The sequence below is a fragment of the Dromiciops gliroides genome, chromosome 1 (genome assembly GCF_019393635.1).
Source record: "Dromiciops gliroides isolate mDroGli1 chromosome 1, mDroGli1.pri, whole genome shotgun sequence".
NCBI classification, from domain to species: domain Eukaryota; kingdom Metazoa; phylum Chordata; class Mammalia; order Microbiotheria; family Microbiotheriidae; genus Dromiciops; species Dromiciops gliroides.
Genome location: NC_057861.1, coordinates 533,779,189 through 533,797,341, shown reverse-complemented (window position 1 = coordinate 533,797,341; position 18,153 = coordinate 533,779,189). Strand labels below are relative to the sequence as shown.

General features: G+C 36.3%; 1 protein-coding gene across 1 annotated transcript in view; it reads right to left on the bottom strand.

Annotated features, from left to right (window-relative positions):
• Positions 1 to 18,153, bottom strand: part of MAD1L1 (mitotic arrest deficient 1 like 1) — an 899,456-nt gene that overhangs the window by 654,978 nt on the left and 226,325 nt on the right. The window contains exon 13 of the mRNA XM_043978850.1: positions 15,616 to 15,625. Coding sequence (XP_043834785.1) covers positions 15,616 to 15,625 — 10 coding nt within the window. The remainder of the gene's footprint in view (positions 1 to 15,615; positions 15,626 to 18,153) is intronic.

Genomic DNA, 18,153 nt, shown 5'->3' with positions numbered 1-18,153 from the left:
TCCTAAATAATTAAACTTGAAAATTAAGTCAAGATGGAATCGCTGGTTTTCTATGAGGTTATTCTGTACTTGCCACTTTGAAAAAAATTGTTCAGTATGTTATGTACATGTCCCTAATTTGAATCTGAAGAATAAATGAACTTGACATCTTCCATTTGTGACTCTTCAGTGACAATACTTTTAAAAGACTTTACTAGCTCTTCCTTTAGAGAAAACACTGCGCATTGTGGACACATCCAGCTTTCTAAAGCATCACTTCAATAACGTCACCTCCTTTTAACAATATGAACTGCTCACTAAACTAGTATTCAAAGGCCCTCTGCACTACGGTTTGTATCTTCTCTCTACTCCAGCCAAACTGAACGACTTGATCTTCTTGAAACACACCGCCAAGATTGACTACTTTGGTGTTCTTGCTGTTCCTTTCACCTTCTCCCTCCACATTTTCTCTTGTTAAAACTGTATCTCTTATTCACTGTTCAATTTAAATATTGCCTCTTCCTAGAACATAGCCCTCCTCATGTAAATTCCCATACCATTTAGTTTGTATTTCTCATAAGCACTTTATAGTCACTTAATTGGTATCTCAATTACCTATGTATCTACCTTATCCTCTCTACTGGGCTATAAATTACTTATAGGCTAGAGTATTTCTGATTTCACTTTGGCAATCCTCTCTACTCCTAGCACACAAAGTAGGGACTCAATAAATATTTACTCTTCTTTCAATTTTGTTAGTCTCTTCTTTAATTTTCAGAAATCCTATTTTAATGTCTTACTGGGGTTTTTGATATTATTACTTTTCTTAGTTATATGCGCAATAAATTCCATGATCTGCTCTTTCACTTGTGTTGATCCAAGTGTTTAGAGACAAGAAATGGTTTCAAAGAAACCACTGCAGATAAAAGTGAGCAAAAGCTGAAGAAAATTTATACAATAACATCATTGTCACACTAAGACTTAAGAATTCTGATGAAAGCAAAAACCACTCAAGATTCCAGGATATCAATGAGAGGCAAATTTCCCAACAAATAACAGAGAAATGACAGATGACAGATATACAATGAGATTTTCAGACAATGCTGGACAATACGGGAACTGATTTTGTTTGAATAGGTATATTTGATATATAAGTTTTGGTTTTCTGGGCATTTTTTTCCCAAAGGGGGGGTGGGGTAAAAGGGAAAGAAAATTAATGTTTTTTAAATTAAAAAAAATTAAAATTTAAAAATACATGTTGATAGAAAAGATCTAGCTATTCAGGGGAGCAATTTGAAACTATGATCAAAGGGCTATAGAACTGTACATACCCTCTGTTCCACCAATACCATTGTGGGTTTATATCCCAAAAGACATCCCCAAAAAGAGAAAATTACTTATTTATACAAAAATGTTTCTAGGAGCTCCTTTTGTGGTGCCTAAGAATTGGAAACCAAAGGAATGCCTATCAATTGGGGAATAGCTAAACAAGTTGTGGTATATGATGGTGATGGAATATTATTGTGCTATGAGAAATGACAAGCAGGATAATTTCAGAAAGGCCTGGAAAGATCTGTATGAAGTGATGTATAGTGAAGTGAGCAGAAACAGGAGAACATTGTGCAGAGACAACAATATTTTTTGATGAAGAACTGTGAATGACGACTATTCTCAGCAATACAATGATCCAAGACACTCCCAAAGGACCAATGATGAAACATACTATCTCACCTCCAAAGAAAGAACTGATATGAATGGAACAAAGATGGAAGCATGCTATTTTTCAGTTACTTTCCCTTTTTTTCTTTTACTCAAGTCTTCTTGTACAAAATGACTAATATGGTAATGTTTCACATAATTGCACATGTATAACCTCTATCTGATTGCTTGCCACCTCAGGGAGAGGGAAGGGATATGTCTCATTGCATATTGGGAGAAAAGGAGGAATTAAAAATTGGAACACAAAACTATAAAGAAAAATGTTCATTACTTAAAAAAAATATGTTGAAATATATACATATATATTTCTATAAACACCATTTTCTACCCTCAATGGAATAATAAATGATTATGATCATGGAAATAAATTTTGAAGTTCATGAACATACATGTGAAACATTAGTGGTTGATGGTAACATAAAAGCAAACTATGTGGAGCTTAGGTGGAATAGATGGTGTGGTAAAAATTATTTGTGGCATAGGCAGCTTTTGAAGGACCTCCCCTTTTGGGGGAGAAAAGATTGAACACTTCCTGAAGGGAGGTTAGAGGGTAATTTCAGAATGCTAGCTCTGGACTTACTTCCGGAACGGGAGTTCACGCTCTCAGTGTGGCGACTGTGGTCTTGGTGGTGCATCTATTTTCCTATTTCCTTATTTTTGATTTTTATTGGTTTCACCTTTGTTGTTTAATTAATTCCCAAGTAATAAAGTCTGATCCTTTTGTGAACTAAAGCTTAGAGGCTCCTTTCTTATTGGCCTGGGAAAAATACCTAAAAAGGGCAGTTCAGAGGGGAGGTTTAAACCTAAAAGGTCCCTCATATTTCCGGGACCCCAATATTAAGGCGAGTCACCCAAATAACGCTCTGTATATCAAATTTTAGCCCTCACAATGGTGAAAAGAAAAAGACTGACCCAAGCACTGAAATCACTGAAGAATGAAGAACAATGTCCTAGGAGTTGATGGATACCAACCACAAGTATCTAGACTGTATGATGAACCTTGAAGGATAGGTTGCTTAGTGAAGATGATCAAGAGATTATCTGGAGCTGAAAAGAGAGTACTCTTCCTCACAACCACGAACCTTGTTTGGGGGAGAGGAGGGGTGCATAGGCTGGAGGTCAGAGACAGTATGAAAGTGTGGTCAGTTTGGAAAAGCTGGTAAAGAAAGCAGCATGGTCAAAAGGAAGACACATCTAAATAAAGACTAGACTATGGAAGGATTGAATAAGAAAGAAATCTCAGACAAAAGCTAGTCTGATACTTATGGATCAGGCCTGCCAATGGGCATAGTAGAAAGTGGAGTATTGGGGAAATAGGATTGTAGTAGATACACTGAGAGCAAGATAAGGATGGGGGACAGAAGATGAGTTTAATAATCATCTGCTGAGGGAACAGGATTCCTAGGATGGACTGAGTATATATCCTTCCTCTAACCATATTTTCCAATTCCACTGTACTTAACTCTGACCTATTCCTGGTTCAACTTCATATCCCTCAATCCTGGTCCCTTTTCCTGAATTCCACCTCTCTATGCTCCAGCATTTGCTGACAAGCTATTGCTATCTTGTTTGGCCTCACCTGTGTGCTCTTAGTGCCCACATCCAGATTTTAAGAACCTAGCTCTATACACACATTTCCTCCTGGAATCCCTATGCACTCCCATCAACTCAGCCCCATACCAATGCCCAGATGCCCAGAAATCCCTGCTCCTGGATTCATCTCTGGATCTTTTGGTCTCACTTCCCCTTCTCCACCACATTTGCCATTTGTAAGAAAATGCAATTTCATTTGAAATAACGTAAGAACAACGTCTTGTCTCCTAAATTGTTGTTCTGAAAAACAAGCATTTTACTGAGGCCTGTTGTCATGTTATGCCAGGTAAATGCTTACAAGCTGCCCCAACCAAGTTCAACTGGATCTATCATAGGAAAGGCCAAGTGAGTCAGAAACGAAGGATTTCTGATGCCAAATGAAAACTCCCAATTACTTTGTAACTTTTCCCCAAAGGTATAAGCCAGAGACAAAGAAGAAACTCTAACACAAAACCTCAACTTTAAGTCAAAGAGCTGTTCAGAAGGAAATAACAAATAAGTTAGAAAATCATATGAAAGCTTGATGTTGGTCACAAGGAACAACAATTTTATGGGTCAGCTTAACTGCACTCCTCAGATAAAAGTCCCTAAGACAACAAAGGCTATTTGTAAAATTTGTGCAAATTGCTTTCATTGAGACCCTTGCAGGATGGGATAGGCTAAAAAAGTGGAACCCACTAATAGATGTGCTTTGCATTGTTATGAGTCAGGAGCCACCAAACAATAGAAATTAGAACAGAATACCCCCCAGTATCTCAAAATCACTAGATGATAAGACTCCCTCCCTTCAGTTGCTTAGAAAGGGAAAAAAGACCACTAGTCAGATAAGTAATCACAGCTCTCTAGTCCAACAGCAATGTGTATTATTAAGTTGAAGAGGTCTGATTACCAGAAACCTGTATATGGAAACAAATAGAGATCACCTCCCCCATTTTCAGTGAGTGGGGACAAAGGTACCATAGATAATAGCATAGAACTGCTGAATGGGGCGGCAATTGGCCCAAGCTGTTCAATGGCAGATTCAAGCGTGTTACAAATTGTACCTCTTATGTTCAAACGAGATAGACCAAACTTGGAAGATGAAACATGTGAATGAAACCCCGGTGTCCCTTATTTTTATAAGAGTATTAAAACCACCTTGAATTATGAAACAGAAAAAAAATATTTAAACCATATTTCATAGATTGGCCAGTACAAAACCTCTGTGTGCCCTAGTCAAGGTTAGAAAGTTACACCCTCTGAGTTACCATTGACCAAAAGCATTGCACTTTCACTAGAAAACATGTAACTTGATGATACAAATCAATAAGGATTATTAAACCACCATGTACAAGGCCAAATGTGAGGCACAAATTTTGAGGAAAGTAACAACAAAAAAATTTAGAAAAGCAACAAATCAAAATGTTCACAAGAAATTTTAAAAGAAAAGAATCATCCAGTCCATTGTTAAGTCTTATAGTTTCTACCTTCACTGAATCTCTAGGTCTACTTCTGCACTCATACATCTGTGATACTGATATAGAACCTCATCAACTTACACTTGAATTATTTCAATAACCTTTTAAGTGATCTCTCCACCTCAAGTCTCAGCACATAGGTGGAGAAGAAATGGAAGCACTGTCAGATTTTATATTCTTGGGCAATGGCAACATAAAATAAAAGATGCTTGCTCCTTGGAAGGAAAGTTATGGCAAATCTGGACAGCATACTAAAAAGCAGTGACATCATCTTTCTGACAAAGATCTATATAGTTAAAGCTATGGTTTTTCCAGTAGTAAAGTATGGCTATGAAAGTTGAACTATAAGGGAAAATGAGCACTGCAGAATTGATGCTTTGGAATCTTGGTCCTGGAGAAAATTTGAGAGTTCCTTGGCTATTGGAGAAAACTGAATGGGGATAGAAAGGAATATTCCTTTTTTCTCACTAGTATATAGCACCTACACAAAACCTGACCATGTATTAGGGCACAAAAACCTGACACTCAAATGGAGAATTCCTTAGACAGCAAGAAACACTAATCAGTCAATATTTAAAGAAATTAATTCAGGCTGTTTATTGGAACGTCAAATACTGAATCTGAAACAAATACTTTGGCCACATGCTAAAGACAGGAATCATTGGAAAAGACCCTGATGTTGAGAAAGATAGAAAGCAAAAGGAAAAGGACACAGCAGAGAATGAGGATAGATATTATCATAGAAACAATGAAAATTAACTTGGACAGACGTATAGAGATAGTGGAGGACAGTGGTGTGCTATGGTACGAAGATTCAGACACAACTAACAACTGAACAATATCTGCCTACTGATTATCTTCACCAAGACAATACTTTAGCACCTCAAATTCACCTTGCCCTAAACATTTTTTTATTCCTTATTTGTTCAAGAACTAGTCCTTTATTCACAATTGTGGAAACTATCACTTTCTCTGCTCCTCTAATTTGTTTATGTAATGACCTTTTATATCTACCAAGAATAGCAAGAAAATAAAGATAACAGCACTACTTTTAATATAAAATTGGAGTTAGCGGGAGTTAATTGGGGTTTGGGACTAAACTGTATTTGAGTAATAATTGAAGCCACAGGAATAGAAAAGATCAGAGAGATTATGTAAGTAAAAAAAGGCTATGTAGATATATATCTATATATATATATATATATATGTATTTGTATATAGATATAACCTATATCAGATTACCTGCTGTCTAGGGGAGGGGGGAGGGAGGGGAAGGAGGGAGAAAAATCTGAAATTGTAAAGCATGTATAAACAAAAGTTGAGAACTATCTTTACATGTAACAGGAAAAAAAATACCTTATATGTTAAAAAAAAAAAAAAGAAAAACAAACAAACCAAAACAAAACAAAATATCACAGCTACACCTGGGAAACTTGAAAGAAAAAAAAAGGCTACGTAGTAAAGACTGAACTTTGAGGGACGCCAATATTGAAGGAATAGGAGGAAAACAATGAGCTAATAAAGGACATAAGAGACCAGAAAGGTCATAAAAGCATCATGAAACTACACTGTGTAGATGAGAGTGAGTATGAAAAAAGAAGAGCTAGTCAACTATGTCAAATACCCAAAAAAGAATGATTCTGTTCCATGGAGAATAAAAAATTCTAGAATCTAAAATGCAATAGTTACAAGATTAAAATGAAAAGGACCTTCAAGGGGTCTGCTGCAAATTGTACCACTCAGAAATATATCCTTAATTACTTATTAGGCTCTAGTCATGGTTGCAAATCAAGTGATGACCTCTTCTTTTGTCAAACAATGGGTACATAAGGATAAACTTTGATAATAAGAAGCAATACTAGTCAGTAAACAGATTCATTTATGGCTATACTAAAAGAAAACCACTCTCCCCAAAGAAATGATGAGAAACCTAAATTAGAAAGAATGAAATGTCAGGGACACTGACTGTTGTAGCTATCTATCTTATACCTCCAGAACCCCTTCTAAGCAAAATCTATGGCTTAACCTGAAAACATAACTGTTTTAGTCTCATTCTGACATCCTAATAGCTTTTATATTAAAGATAGTACTTCTGAGTCCCACTGTAATTATCTGTATACAGTTGAACACAATTAGCTCAGTTTACAGAAATCACTGCGATCCCCACATGACTGTCTTTTGCTAGCTCTCAAGTAGCAAGGGCTTTCAGCTTAGAGTTCATTTCTTTTAAGTAATATAGATGGTCAAGATGTCGCTAAGCACCAAGCCCACAGGAACTATGAAAGCTACTTTATATTATTAAAATCCCAGCCCTGGGATTCTTCCTCTGAAGCTGCAATCTCAAGCAGGGAAGTGACATTACCATTTTTCTAAATAACAAGATGAATTACTGTTCCAGGAACAATCTTTAAACCACAGAAGAGAACAAAATCAAAGTACATATGTTATATCTGAACTCAAAGACTAGATTCATTCTTGGATGAATCAAATCCAGCCATGCAAAACTGAACCTTGGTAACTTGTGCAGCTCCCTTAAAATGACTGCCTATCAGAGTGATCTCAACGACAAGATACTCTCTCTCTAGCGAACACAGGAATGATCCAATGAAGTTTTGTGTAACTCTCTCAATCTTCCACTAGATTTGGAGTTAAAAGGTTATTTTTCAGGGATAGGGTGCTATAAAACTAACAGAACAACCAAAAAAAAAAAAAGCATTATTTTGCATTAGGTGGTGCCAAAGGAGTCACTGAAGTCTTTTCAACAAAACAAAACAAAACAAAAGATTAATTACAGCACCCCTTGCTAGGACCTTTCAGCAGGGAAGCTAATTCTCATCCAATAAAATGTGTGCAGCTAAAGGGGGAACAGGAATGGCTGACCTTGGCCGAAAGCAATATTTCCAGTTCTAAATTAAACTGCTAAAAAAAAACACTAAAGAGTATAGGCTATTCCTATGAATTTATACCAATATGGTTTTCTGCAACCCACTCCTTGCTCCTCTATAATCAACAATATACATTCTTTAATGTTGTTCTATATTTCACTTGGGATTTGATCTAGAAAGAAACAGGCATTAGGAATATGTTGTATTTTTATAAAATTGAGCTTTTCATAGTCTGTTTATGTTTCTCCCCTTTTAAGGCTACATGAATAACTCTTAGCAGGCTGATGGCTGAAAACTACTTTATCAGGGTGGAACCAAGATGATGGGAGTACAGGCCGGATCCCAGCTGAATTCCCCCAATATTCCCATCTAACCAACTTTTAAATAATGATTCTAATAAATTTTGGAGTGTTGGAGGGTGGTGGAAGAAGAGTAAGAGGGAGACAATTATCCAGTCTAAAACAACTTAGGTCTATAGAAGAGGTCAAGACGTGCAAAGGCCCAGAGTGGTAGGAACACCAGCCTTGGAACTTGGAGGCAACAGGAGCAACAGTACCTTTGTGAGCTCTCATTCAGGAGATAATAAGAGAATTGGAAAACTTGCCAGAAAGGCATATAAACTTTGCTGGCACAAGGTATAGCTGACATTGATTTCCATAAGCAACACTGGGTTGCAGTTCCAGGAACCCTGATCACAGGTGCAGGGCGCCAAGAAGAGTATTAGTACTTGTGGCTGCAGAAGAGCAGGGTTGCTTCCTAAGTAAAGACCAGAATGCAGACTAGGAAACCAGTGACCACACCTAACCCAGCATAATACTATTTTGGAAATACTAAAAACTTGCTGTCCCCCAGAACTGACACTGAAACTAGCAACACCCAAAACACTGAAGCTTGGAACAGTGCCTCCCCACCCCCCAGGTGAGCTAAGTCCAACTTTATCATAAAGTTCAAAGTGAAAGGAGTGGGAAAATGGAAGGAAGGAAGGACAGAAGAAGGGAAGGAGGGAAGGAGGTTGAATGTAAAGAGCTACTACTGTGACAGGGAAGACCAAGATTTAAACTCAGAAGAAGACAACAATGTGACAACAACTACAAGCAAAGCCTGATGTAGTCCTGGGCAAGTCACTTTACCCCAATTACCTCCAAAAAGGAAAAGAAAAAAACTGAGACTGATGCAAGAAAATTATGAATTAATAACTTGGCTTAAAAGTTACCAAAAATTAAAAAAAATAACACTTTAAAAATAAAATTGGCCTAATGATAAAAGAGGCAGGTACCAAAATTCATTGGAAAAAAAAAAAACTCCTTAAAAAGTAGACTTGGTGGGGGCAGCTAGGTGGTGCAGTGGATAAAGCACCAGCCCTGTCCAGCCTCAGACACTTAACACTTACTAGCTGTGTGACCCTGGGAAAGTCATGTAACCCTTATTGCCTTGCAAAAAAACAAACAAACAAACAAAAACAAAAAAAGTAGACTTGGCTTAAAAAAACAAGTAGATATGGTTAAATGGAAAAGGAGGTTTTAAAAAAGCTCATTAAAGGGACAACTAGGTGGTGCAGTGGATAAAGCACTGGCCCTGGATTCAGGAGTATCTGAGTTCAAATCCAGCCTCAGACACTTGACACTAGCTGTGTGACCCTGGGCAAGTCACTTAACCCCCATTGCCCTGCGCAAAAAAAAAAAAAAAAAAAAAAAGTGCCTCATTAAAAAAAATAATTAAAATATCCATGGGAGGCACAGTCCAAGATCACAAAAGGTTAGTTAGCAGTCCAACACAAAAGGAAGCAGAGGGTTTTGGTAATGCAATATCCAGGAGGCAAAGGAGTTAGGATTACAACCTTAACCCAGCAAACTGAGTATAATCCTTCAGAGAAAGAATTGGGTATTTAACGAAATAGAGGGCTTTTCCAATCGCATCCCTTGATATACAAGCATCAGTGATGAATAGAAAATTTGACATTTAAAGAGAAAACTCAAAGAAGCATAAAGAAGGTAAACCATGAAAGATTATATCATAAGGGACTCAATCCAGTTAAAGTATTTCCACTCCTAGGGAAGATGATATGTAGTATAGTATAATTCCAAAGAACTTCATTCAGGCAGTTTAGAAAAAAGTCTACATAGACAAAGGATATGGGTGTGAGTTAATTATGCTGGAAATGATCTCCAAAACAAAATGGAGAGGTGAGAAAGTTGAATACACTGGGAGAAGGCAAAATGGGAGCTTCAATGTGAAAAGGTTTACTCAAATAATAAAAAAAGAAAAGCTTCTACAATCAATGGAAAATTGGGGGTGGCAGGAAATTGTTTGAACCCCACTCTTTGTTAGATTGGGTCAAATAAGGAAGAATAAACATACTACATACTCATTCATTCATTCATTCATTCTCTCTCTCTCTCTCTCTCTCTCTCTCTCTCTCTCTCTCTCACCTCATAGGGAAATAGGTGGGGAAAGGGATAAGAGATATGAGAAAATAGAATGATAAAAGTGAAGGGTGATTAAGGGAGACAGTAATTAGAAGCAAAGCATACCTTTGAGGAGGGGCAGGATAAAAAGAGAGAATGAGAAACAGAAGAAACCAGAATAGAGGAAATAACAGCAACAGTAACTGTGAATTGGGAATGGATGCATACACCCATAAAATGGAAGCAAACAATAGAATGTATTAGAAACCAAATTCCAGAAATTATACTGTATACAATAGACACTTGTAAAAGGAGGACAGGAAGGTTAAAAGAGATAAACAGGGAAACGACATTTTGCTTAAAGGTACTGTGAGAAAATAATGGGTTTGGAATGCCCAAAGGGGCTTGATTTGGATTGGATTGATTGGATTGTACTGACACTAACTGCTCTGCCTGATTGACTCAACCTGAAGTTGACCTTGATTGAAACCACGACCTACCTTAGATGCTGGCTTCTCAGGGGGTGTAACCTCTGACCTCAACATGGGACCACCCTCAAGTCCCAGTGAACCAATGGATTTGGGTGATTCTAGCCAATTAGCTTGAAGCAGTATATAAGGACAGCCTCCAAACAGAAAGAAAGCTTCTACTTGCAGTTGCTCTGGGGAACAGGCTCTTGGAGGAGGACTTGAGACAATAAACCAGGCCAGGCTGGAATATAGGCTAGAAAGGGCTTTTCTTAACTTTCTGAGCTAAGTACTCTCTTTTTACTAATAATTTAGTATACTTTAATAATAATTGCTTTATGTCCCCAAAATGATGCTAAAGCTTCTAATTTATAGTAACAAAATATAACTAGAAAACCTTTCCCCTACACTTGGACAGGAATAAGGCACAGTAAATTTTAAACGTCACAGTACATGAACAATGAAAGTAGTATCAAAACATTTCACAACAAATTTATTAATAAAGGTGGCAATTCTCAAATACATAGGGAACTTGGTCAACTTATAAAAATAAATCATTCCCCAGTTGATAAATCATCAAGGGATATGATCAGGGCAGTTCTCAGAAGAAGAAATCAAATCTATCTATGAAACTATGAAAAAATGCTCTAAATCACTAGGTGATAGAAAATGGCAAATTAAGACAAATCTGAAAAACTACCTTAAACACATATCAGTAATGCCAAATGCTTGAGGGGATGAGGGGAAAATAAGTTTAATTAATTAAATTATTTTAATTAATGATTGTTGATGGAGTACGTGAACTTCGTCCACAATCCTAGAGAACAATCTGAAACTATGTTAAAAAGAGCCATAAAACTGTACCTCAAAGAATATTGGGGGGGGTGCAAGGGAGGGTGCAGGGAGGTTAAGTGACTTGCCTAGGCTCACACAGCTATAAGTTTCCAGTGTCTGAGGGGCAGATTTGAACTCAGGTCCTCTCAAAGAAATGTTTTTTTTAAAAAGACAGAAAAAAGAAAAAGGGTCTATATGCACAAAAAATATTATAGCAAATCTTTTTGTAGTGTACAGAATGGCAATCAGGTAGAAGCTCATCAATTTGGGAATGGCTGAATAAGTTTGTGGCATGATGGGTAATGGAGACTACTGTGCTATGCCTGGTGTGTGCAGGGGTGGAAGATTCAGAAAAACATGGCATGAGCCAATAAGAATGGATGCAAAGGAAAGGTGAGATGAACTGTAGATTATTGTGCACAGTAACAGCAATGTTGTAATGATTATCAACTATGAAAGACTGGCTACATGATCAATACAACAATCCAAGACAATTACAAAGATCATTATGAAAAAATGCTATCCACCTCCAGAGAGAACTGGGTAAACTGAGTGTAAACTGATGTATAATTTTCTTGCTTTCTATCTAATATGAAATGTGTTTTTATATGACTCCACATGTATAATTGATATATTATTTGCATTCTCAGGGGATGGGGGGATGGGTGAAAAGCTGGAACTCAAAATTCAAAAAGAAAAGAATGTTAAAATAAAATAACTTTTTAGAAAGCAAAGTCATTAAAGTAAAAAGAAAAAAAAATGAAAATTATTGTATTCAGGAGCCATGGGATGTTTGGGAACCACTAAAGAACGACTAGAGTTTATAGTATACTAGTTATCTAGAATTTTCCCATGGATTTTCTTTTATTTATTCTAGGTTTTCTCTCTTTCATTTCTTTAACAAAACTGAAATAACAAAAGCACCAATGTGCTCATACAGCTTAGTCTTTCTAGTTAAATTTAAGGTAAAAACATTCACTGAGGTGCTTCCTACTGATTCTCAGCAAACCAAGGCTTTACTCATCAGGATGGTAATAACATTTGGCACAAAAACAGATCTCCGCAAATTGGGGACACATTTTGAACCTTGTGCATGCAAGCAGGTTCCTGGAGAAAGTGTGCTCCAACATAGAGACAGAGGTTGTAAGGCTCTGAAAATATCCTCATTTAGTCCATTGCCTAAATTTGCTCCTTGAGAGGTCACCCTCTGAAGGCTGCTTTCCTTAGTGTATATTGGAGATTTTTTAAATGTAAAAGTTGCCAACAACCTGGTGGGAACTTCAGGGTATTCATTACATTCAGAGTTCCAAAGGTCATCATGTGGTCAAGGGCATGGCAGAGCAGACAGAAAGGACAACTGCCCCTTGGGAGTCCTTCATTCTGAACATGAAGACCACTCAAATATTTGCTTCCAAAGTATCTTGGTAGCTTTTACACAGTCCGAAGTCTAATTATTTTGGCCAAACAAAAGATATTTCGGGTTTGGCTTCAACTGACTTAGTCAATTATCAACACATTATATTACTCTCAAATTGATTAAGGACTTATTCTCTCCTAGTTTAAATTTCTTAAATGTAAAGTATTAAACTATCAAATTGATTGATTCGAATGGGGTGTCAGGGAATTCTGTGATTAAATTGGGGTGAGAATCAACCCCATGCTAAATTTACATTTTTTATTTCACTTATACCTCACAACAAGCTTGTGTGATCAAGTTAGCATAAAGATTTCACAGATTAATCACTATAAATCATTGTATAACAAGTTTATGTAATTTTTACACAATTCTTGGGACGTTGTAGAGACCCAGCATAAATATCTTAATTCCAGTTAGGAGACAATGTGGTACTAGCAAAAGGACACTGATGTAAAAGCAAGCACAAAAGATTTCTAGGTGTTGGTACAACTGATAACTTTTAAATAACGTTCTGTATCTCTGTACTTCGGAAGGTCTTCATTAAGAAGATTCATGATTCACGACAGGAAATTGGAGGAGCTTTTCTCATGCCCCTTCCAGCTCCAACACACTATGATCCTCCAATTCCACTATCTGTATTTCAAATGTAGACTGCTAAAGGGACCAGCCAATGATCACACAGTGAGTTCAAAAAAAACCTAAAATTTGATCTCAGGATACCAGGGCTTGGACTATTTTCCCTGACCATGCTGAAGCCAATGCTTTCTGGCCCCTCCCAGTTAGTGTACTACAAATGAAAGTTTTAAAGAGTGGAACTTACTATGCTAAAGACATTAAAAAAAGAGAGAATGCCAATTTATCTCCATAAGACTTTTCCTCCTAGCAACCAGGTGTTCAGACACACCTATTTTCAACTTGATGACCAAAAATCCCCAAATGGATCGTTTTAAAATAAAAATGAAGCACAGAGATTTCATATGTATGATAACATTTCTATTAAAACAGAACAACTTCAGGATGATATCAAATCAATTCCGGTGGGATTTGTGTCCATTCTAATCCACTATTCAGCCTCAATCTCATTAACATACCAGGCTTAATTGGCATTTCATCCCTGTATTGTGTCTCCAAAATATGACAAGGTGTAATTATGGTAAAAAGAGCACTTCAATGGTTTTGGTTTAATTCATTGTCATTCATCTTCATCAGAATGAGCACAGATGTTCTATTGGGGGATAGAGAGGGAGATGAGCTGCTTTCAAATGACACTTTTTACTTTAAAAATTTATTTAAAATAAAAGTTATTTAAGTGAAATTTACAACACAGTATTTTTCTTCCTTTGTTAGAGTGCTATAGGGCATTACTTTCAAAGCTGGTTCCGCTTAATTTGATTTTTTATTTTCAAATGAACAGCTGTTGTTTAAGTCTAAAAAGCTCTTTGTTTAAACATACAGAGCGCTTAGCAAGGGTTTGAACAAAGCATCCCTCTGTAAACACCTTGATTACCAGGAAGGCCTGTTTTTTTCAAAGTAATCTAGGATTTGTGTTTTTGTGAGTTTTGGTTTTGTTTTTGGTTGGGGGTTTTTTTAGGGGTTTGGGTGGTGGGGGTTTTTTTTTGGTTGTTTTTTTTTTTTTTGCTCTAGGTTTTCTCTCTCTCAGTTCATGAGAAAGTTTCATCACGTTAGAGATCTAAAATAACAAAGGCAACAGTGTGCTACTTTGTTTGATCATTTCATTTAAATCAAAGGTAAAGAAACTGAACATACGAAAATGGATCATCCCACAAACAGAGCCTATAATGCAATATACAGAAATCAAACTTAATTACTGACTCTGAAAGCCATAAGGCAAAATTTATGTGGAAATATATGCAGAGACCTTTGGAACATCCAAAGGAACTGTATACCTTCTTATTTTTGCACTTCAGAGAAAAACTAGTTTCTCTAAAATCAAACTTTGGGTAAAAACGAGATTTACCATATGGCTCAATACATCTATGTGGATCGAAATAGTTTTATATGCTTCTATGTTTTCATGGCTCTATATTAAGAATTCTTTAAATAAAACTAAGAAAGTTGCAATAATATACATTTAATTTAAACACTAATAGAAGTTGCCATCTGCAACTACTATTTTTTGACAATCTGCTAAATCATGTAATTAAGGAATTAAGATTCATATCCCACAGGATATGATAATTATCCCCTAGCATTCATTCTGATATTTTCTCTCAAATCAAATATCCTGTTGTTGGCAACCATAATCACCTCTTTTAAACCATAGTTTCTGTGTAAGAATTACTACATAATGTTTACTATATAAAATCAATCTTGTATTTGGGCCTGCTTGAAGATTACATAAGCACGAATCAAAGAACTGAAAGGGCCTCTAGATTCAACCTGGACATTGGGAGGGGAACCTCTTCTTAAATTATGCCAAATAGTTGCTCTTCTACCATTTTCTCACATATCTGCCCTTTGGGGTAAAACAGAGTACGTCTAGACCTTTTCTCCACATGACAGAGTTATCAAATACTTGAAGACAAATGTGATACCATTCTGAAGTTTTCTCTTTTTGCAGATTAATATCCTGGAATATCATACTGCATGAAACTTACCATTTTGGTTGGTCTGGTATAGATTACCGTTGGCATTTAGATAATATCTGGACAAAGTCTTACATAAGCAAAATAACAATAGTACCATCCATTATAATTCTCCCAAGGCAGTCTGGATTGCTGTTTCTTAGATGCCATCACAGTTCATTCAAATGGATCTTGGAATTGCACTGAAAACCTCAATTTATTGTTCGACATGAATTTCTCGTGCCCCTCTCAAGTTTTATATTACCTGGATGACTTTTCTAAAACTGGTGTAAGATTTTACATTTATCTTTAAAATTCATCTTATTTGATTCACCAAAATAATCTACCTGGTCAAGACGAGAATCTACGCTTTTATTCAAGTCACCGATAAAATGTTAAGCCCACAGGGCCAAGCACAAATCACTAAGGCACTTGATCAGAGCCATCCTTTCAGGTGACATTGAACCATTAAACAACTTAAGCTTTGGAACAAGCCAATAAAACAGTTCACAATATATGGAACTGTATCTTCCAACTGCTCATATCTCTTCATCCGATCTACAAGTATAACATGAAAGATTGTATCATAGGATTTACTAAAACCCAGGTAAACACAGGTGCAGGATTGACCTTCTCTACTACATTAGTATTGCTGGGATAAAAGGAAGCAAAGTTCATAGAGCATAAGAACAATCTGTTTTTGAATGGCCACTCATTCTGGCTCTTCATGGTCACCACATCATTTTCTAGACGTTCATTAACCATTCATTCAAAAATACATTCTGGAATTTTAGCAAAAATCGGTCTGTATGTTAGTAATCCCATTTAATTCCCAGTTCTTCTAAATTGGATCATTTGCCTTTTTACAATCCTGCAGCACATTTCCAAGTCCTCTGCAATCTTTAAGTCTCATTCTGCAACAACACTCGGTATTTCTTCTTCCAGTATCATGGGATACAGGTGTTCTGAGCTTGGTAACTTGATTTCTTCATGGGAAATTATATAGCTAGATTCCTAATTGGTTTAACTCGGGACTCTAAACCTTTTTTGTATCATGGCTCTATCTTTAGTGTGAGGAAGCCAACATATAGCTTCTAAAAATAATGTTATTTAAAAGAAAAAAAATACATAGAATTGTAAAAGGCTAATTATACTGAAATAAAATTATAAAAATAAGTTTTTTTAAAACTCAAGTTAAGAAACCCTGATTTAACTGAAGCAATTATCAATCAGTATCATGAAGAATTGTTCCCTATAGTTAGTTCATTCTAGGCCAGCATTTTCAAAATTTGGACACAAAACACTTTTGATAAGAATCCATCTAGAAATTTTTTCAAAGTATTTTATTATTTTCCAGTTACATATAAGGATAGTTTTCAACATTTGTTTTCACAGGATTTTTAGTTCCAAATTTTTCTCCCACCCTCCTTTCCCTCCTTCCTCCCCAAGACGAAAACACTTTTCTTTTTTCTCTCTTTTTTTTGGTGAGGCAATTGGGGTTAAGTGACTTGCCTAGGGTCACACAGCTAGTGTCAAGTGTCGAGGCCAGATTGAATTTAGGTCCTCCTGAAATCCAGGCCAGTGCTTTATCCACTACCACCACCTAGCTGTCCCCAAAAATTTAACTAAATTTAAGAAATAAGTTATGTCAAGTTCAGTTTGAGGTAAGGTCGCCAAGAAAGACCTAAACCTCAAATCCCAGGGTGCTAGCACCTTAAAAACTAACTACAAGACAAAACCTGTCAGTAATGAAGCACTGAAGCAAGAACACAGCATAACTAATTAGCCTGCCCATTATTCAATGGAATGATACCTAATATCGCATCAGAAGTCATATATTCCATTCCCCCTAATTGCCATAAGGGAAAAGAAGTAAATGGAAAAGATGGGTTGCAAAAAAGGGAAGGATAAGTGAATTTAGAGATTTTGAAAGTATTCAAGAATATGGAATGAAATAAAATGTGTTGGACTTTATCATGATACATGAACAAAACAGAAGAGGAAAAAGAATGGCACTATTTAATGTAGTCAAGGAGGCTATGACTTAACATTTAAGCAGAAATATTGGGAAATCTAAAAGGACAGCATAAATCAAATGAGTTGAGAATGGAAAGTAAACACGACAGTAGGAAAAATTAAAAAGAACATGTGAATAAACCAAAGGCTGAAACAAAATTATAAAACACATAGTCCAAAACCAGGTGAAGAGTCAAGAGGACAAATAGTAAATTCTTTACTTTGTACTCAAATATCATACCTGAGAAGTCGAAGGACTCCTTGAAACAACCATATAATGTCAATTCAGATATTCCTAATAGGAAGAGCTACAGAAAAAGTTAAAAAAATCATAACCAAGTTTATAATCTACAATTAAAAAAAATTCACATCTACTGCAATCAATCGAAAACATTTAGTTTGTGATTAAAATATTGTGCCTTAAAATCTCTGTCTGGGGCACCGAGGTGGTGCAATAGATAGAATGTCAGGTGTGGAGTCAGGAAGTTCAGAAATTCAAATCTAGCCATCAGACACTTACTAGTTGTGTGATCCCCTGGGCAAGTCACTTAACTCCACTTACCTCAGTTCCCCTCAGCTGCAAAATAGAGATAATAATACACCTACCTCCCAGGGCTATTGCAAGTATCAAGTAAGATAATACTGGCGAAGTGCTTAGCAGAGTGTCTGACACGTGATAAGCACACTATAGATGATGGTGGTGATGATGATTGATACTAATGAGGACAAGGATGACCCCGAGAGTATCTCATACTAGCAAACTCACCATAAACAATGAACAAGAATTTTACTGAGC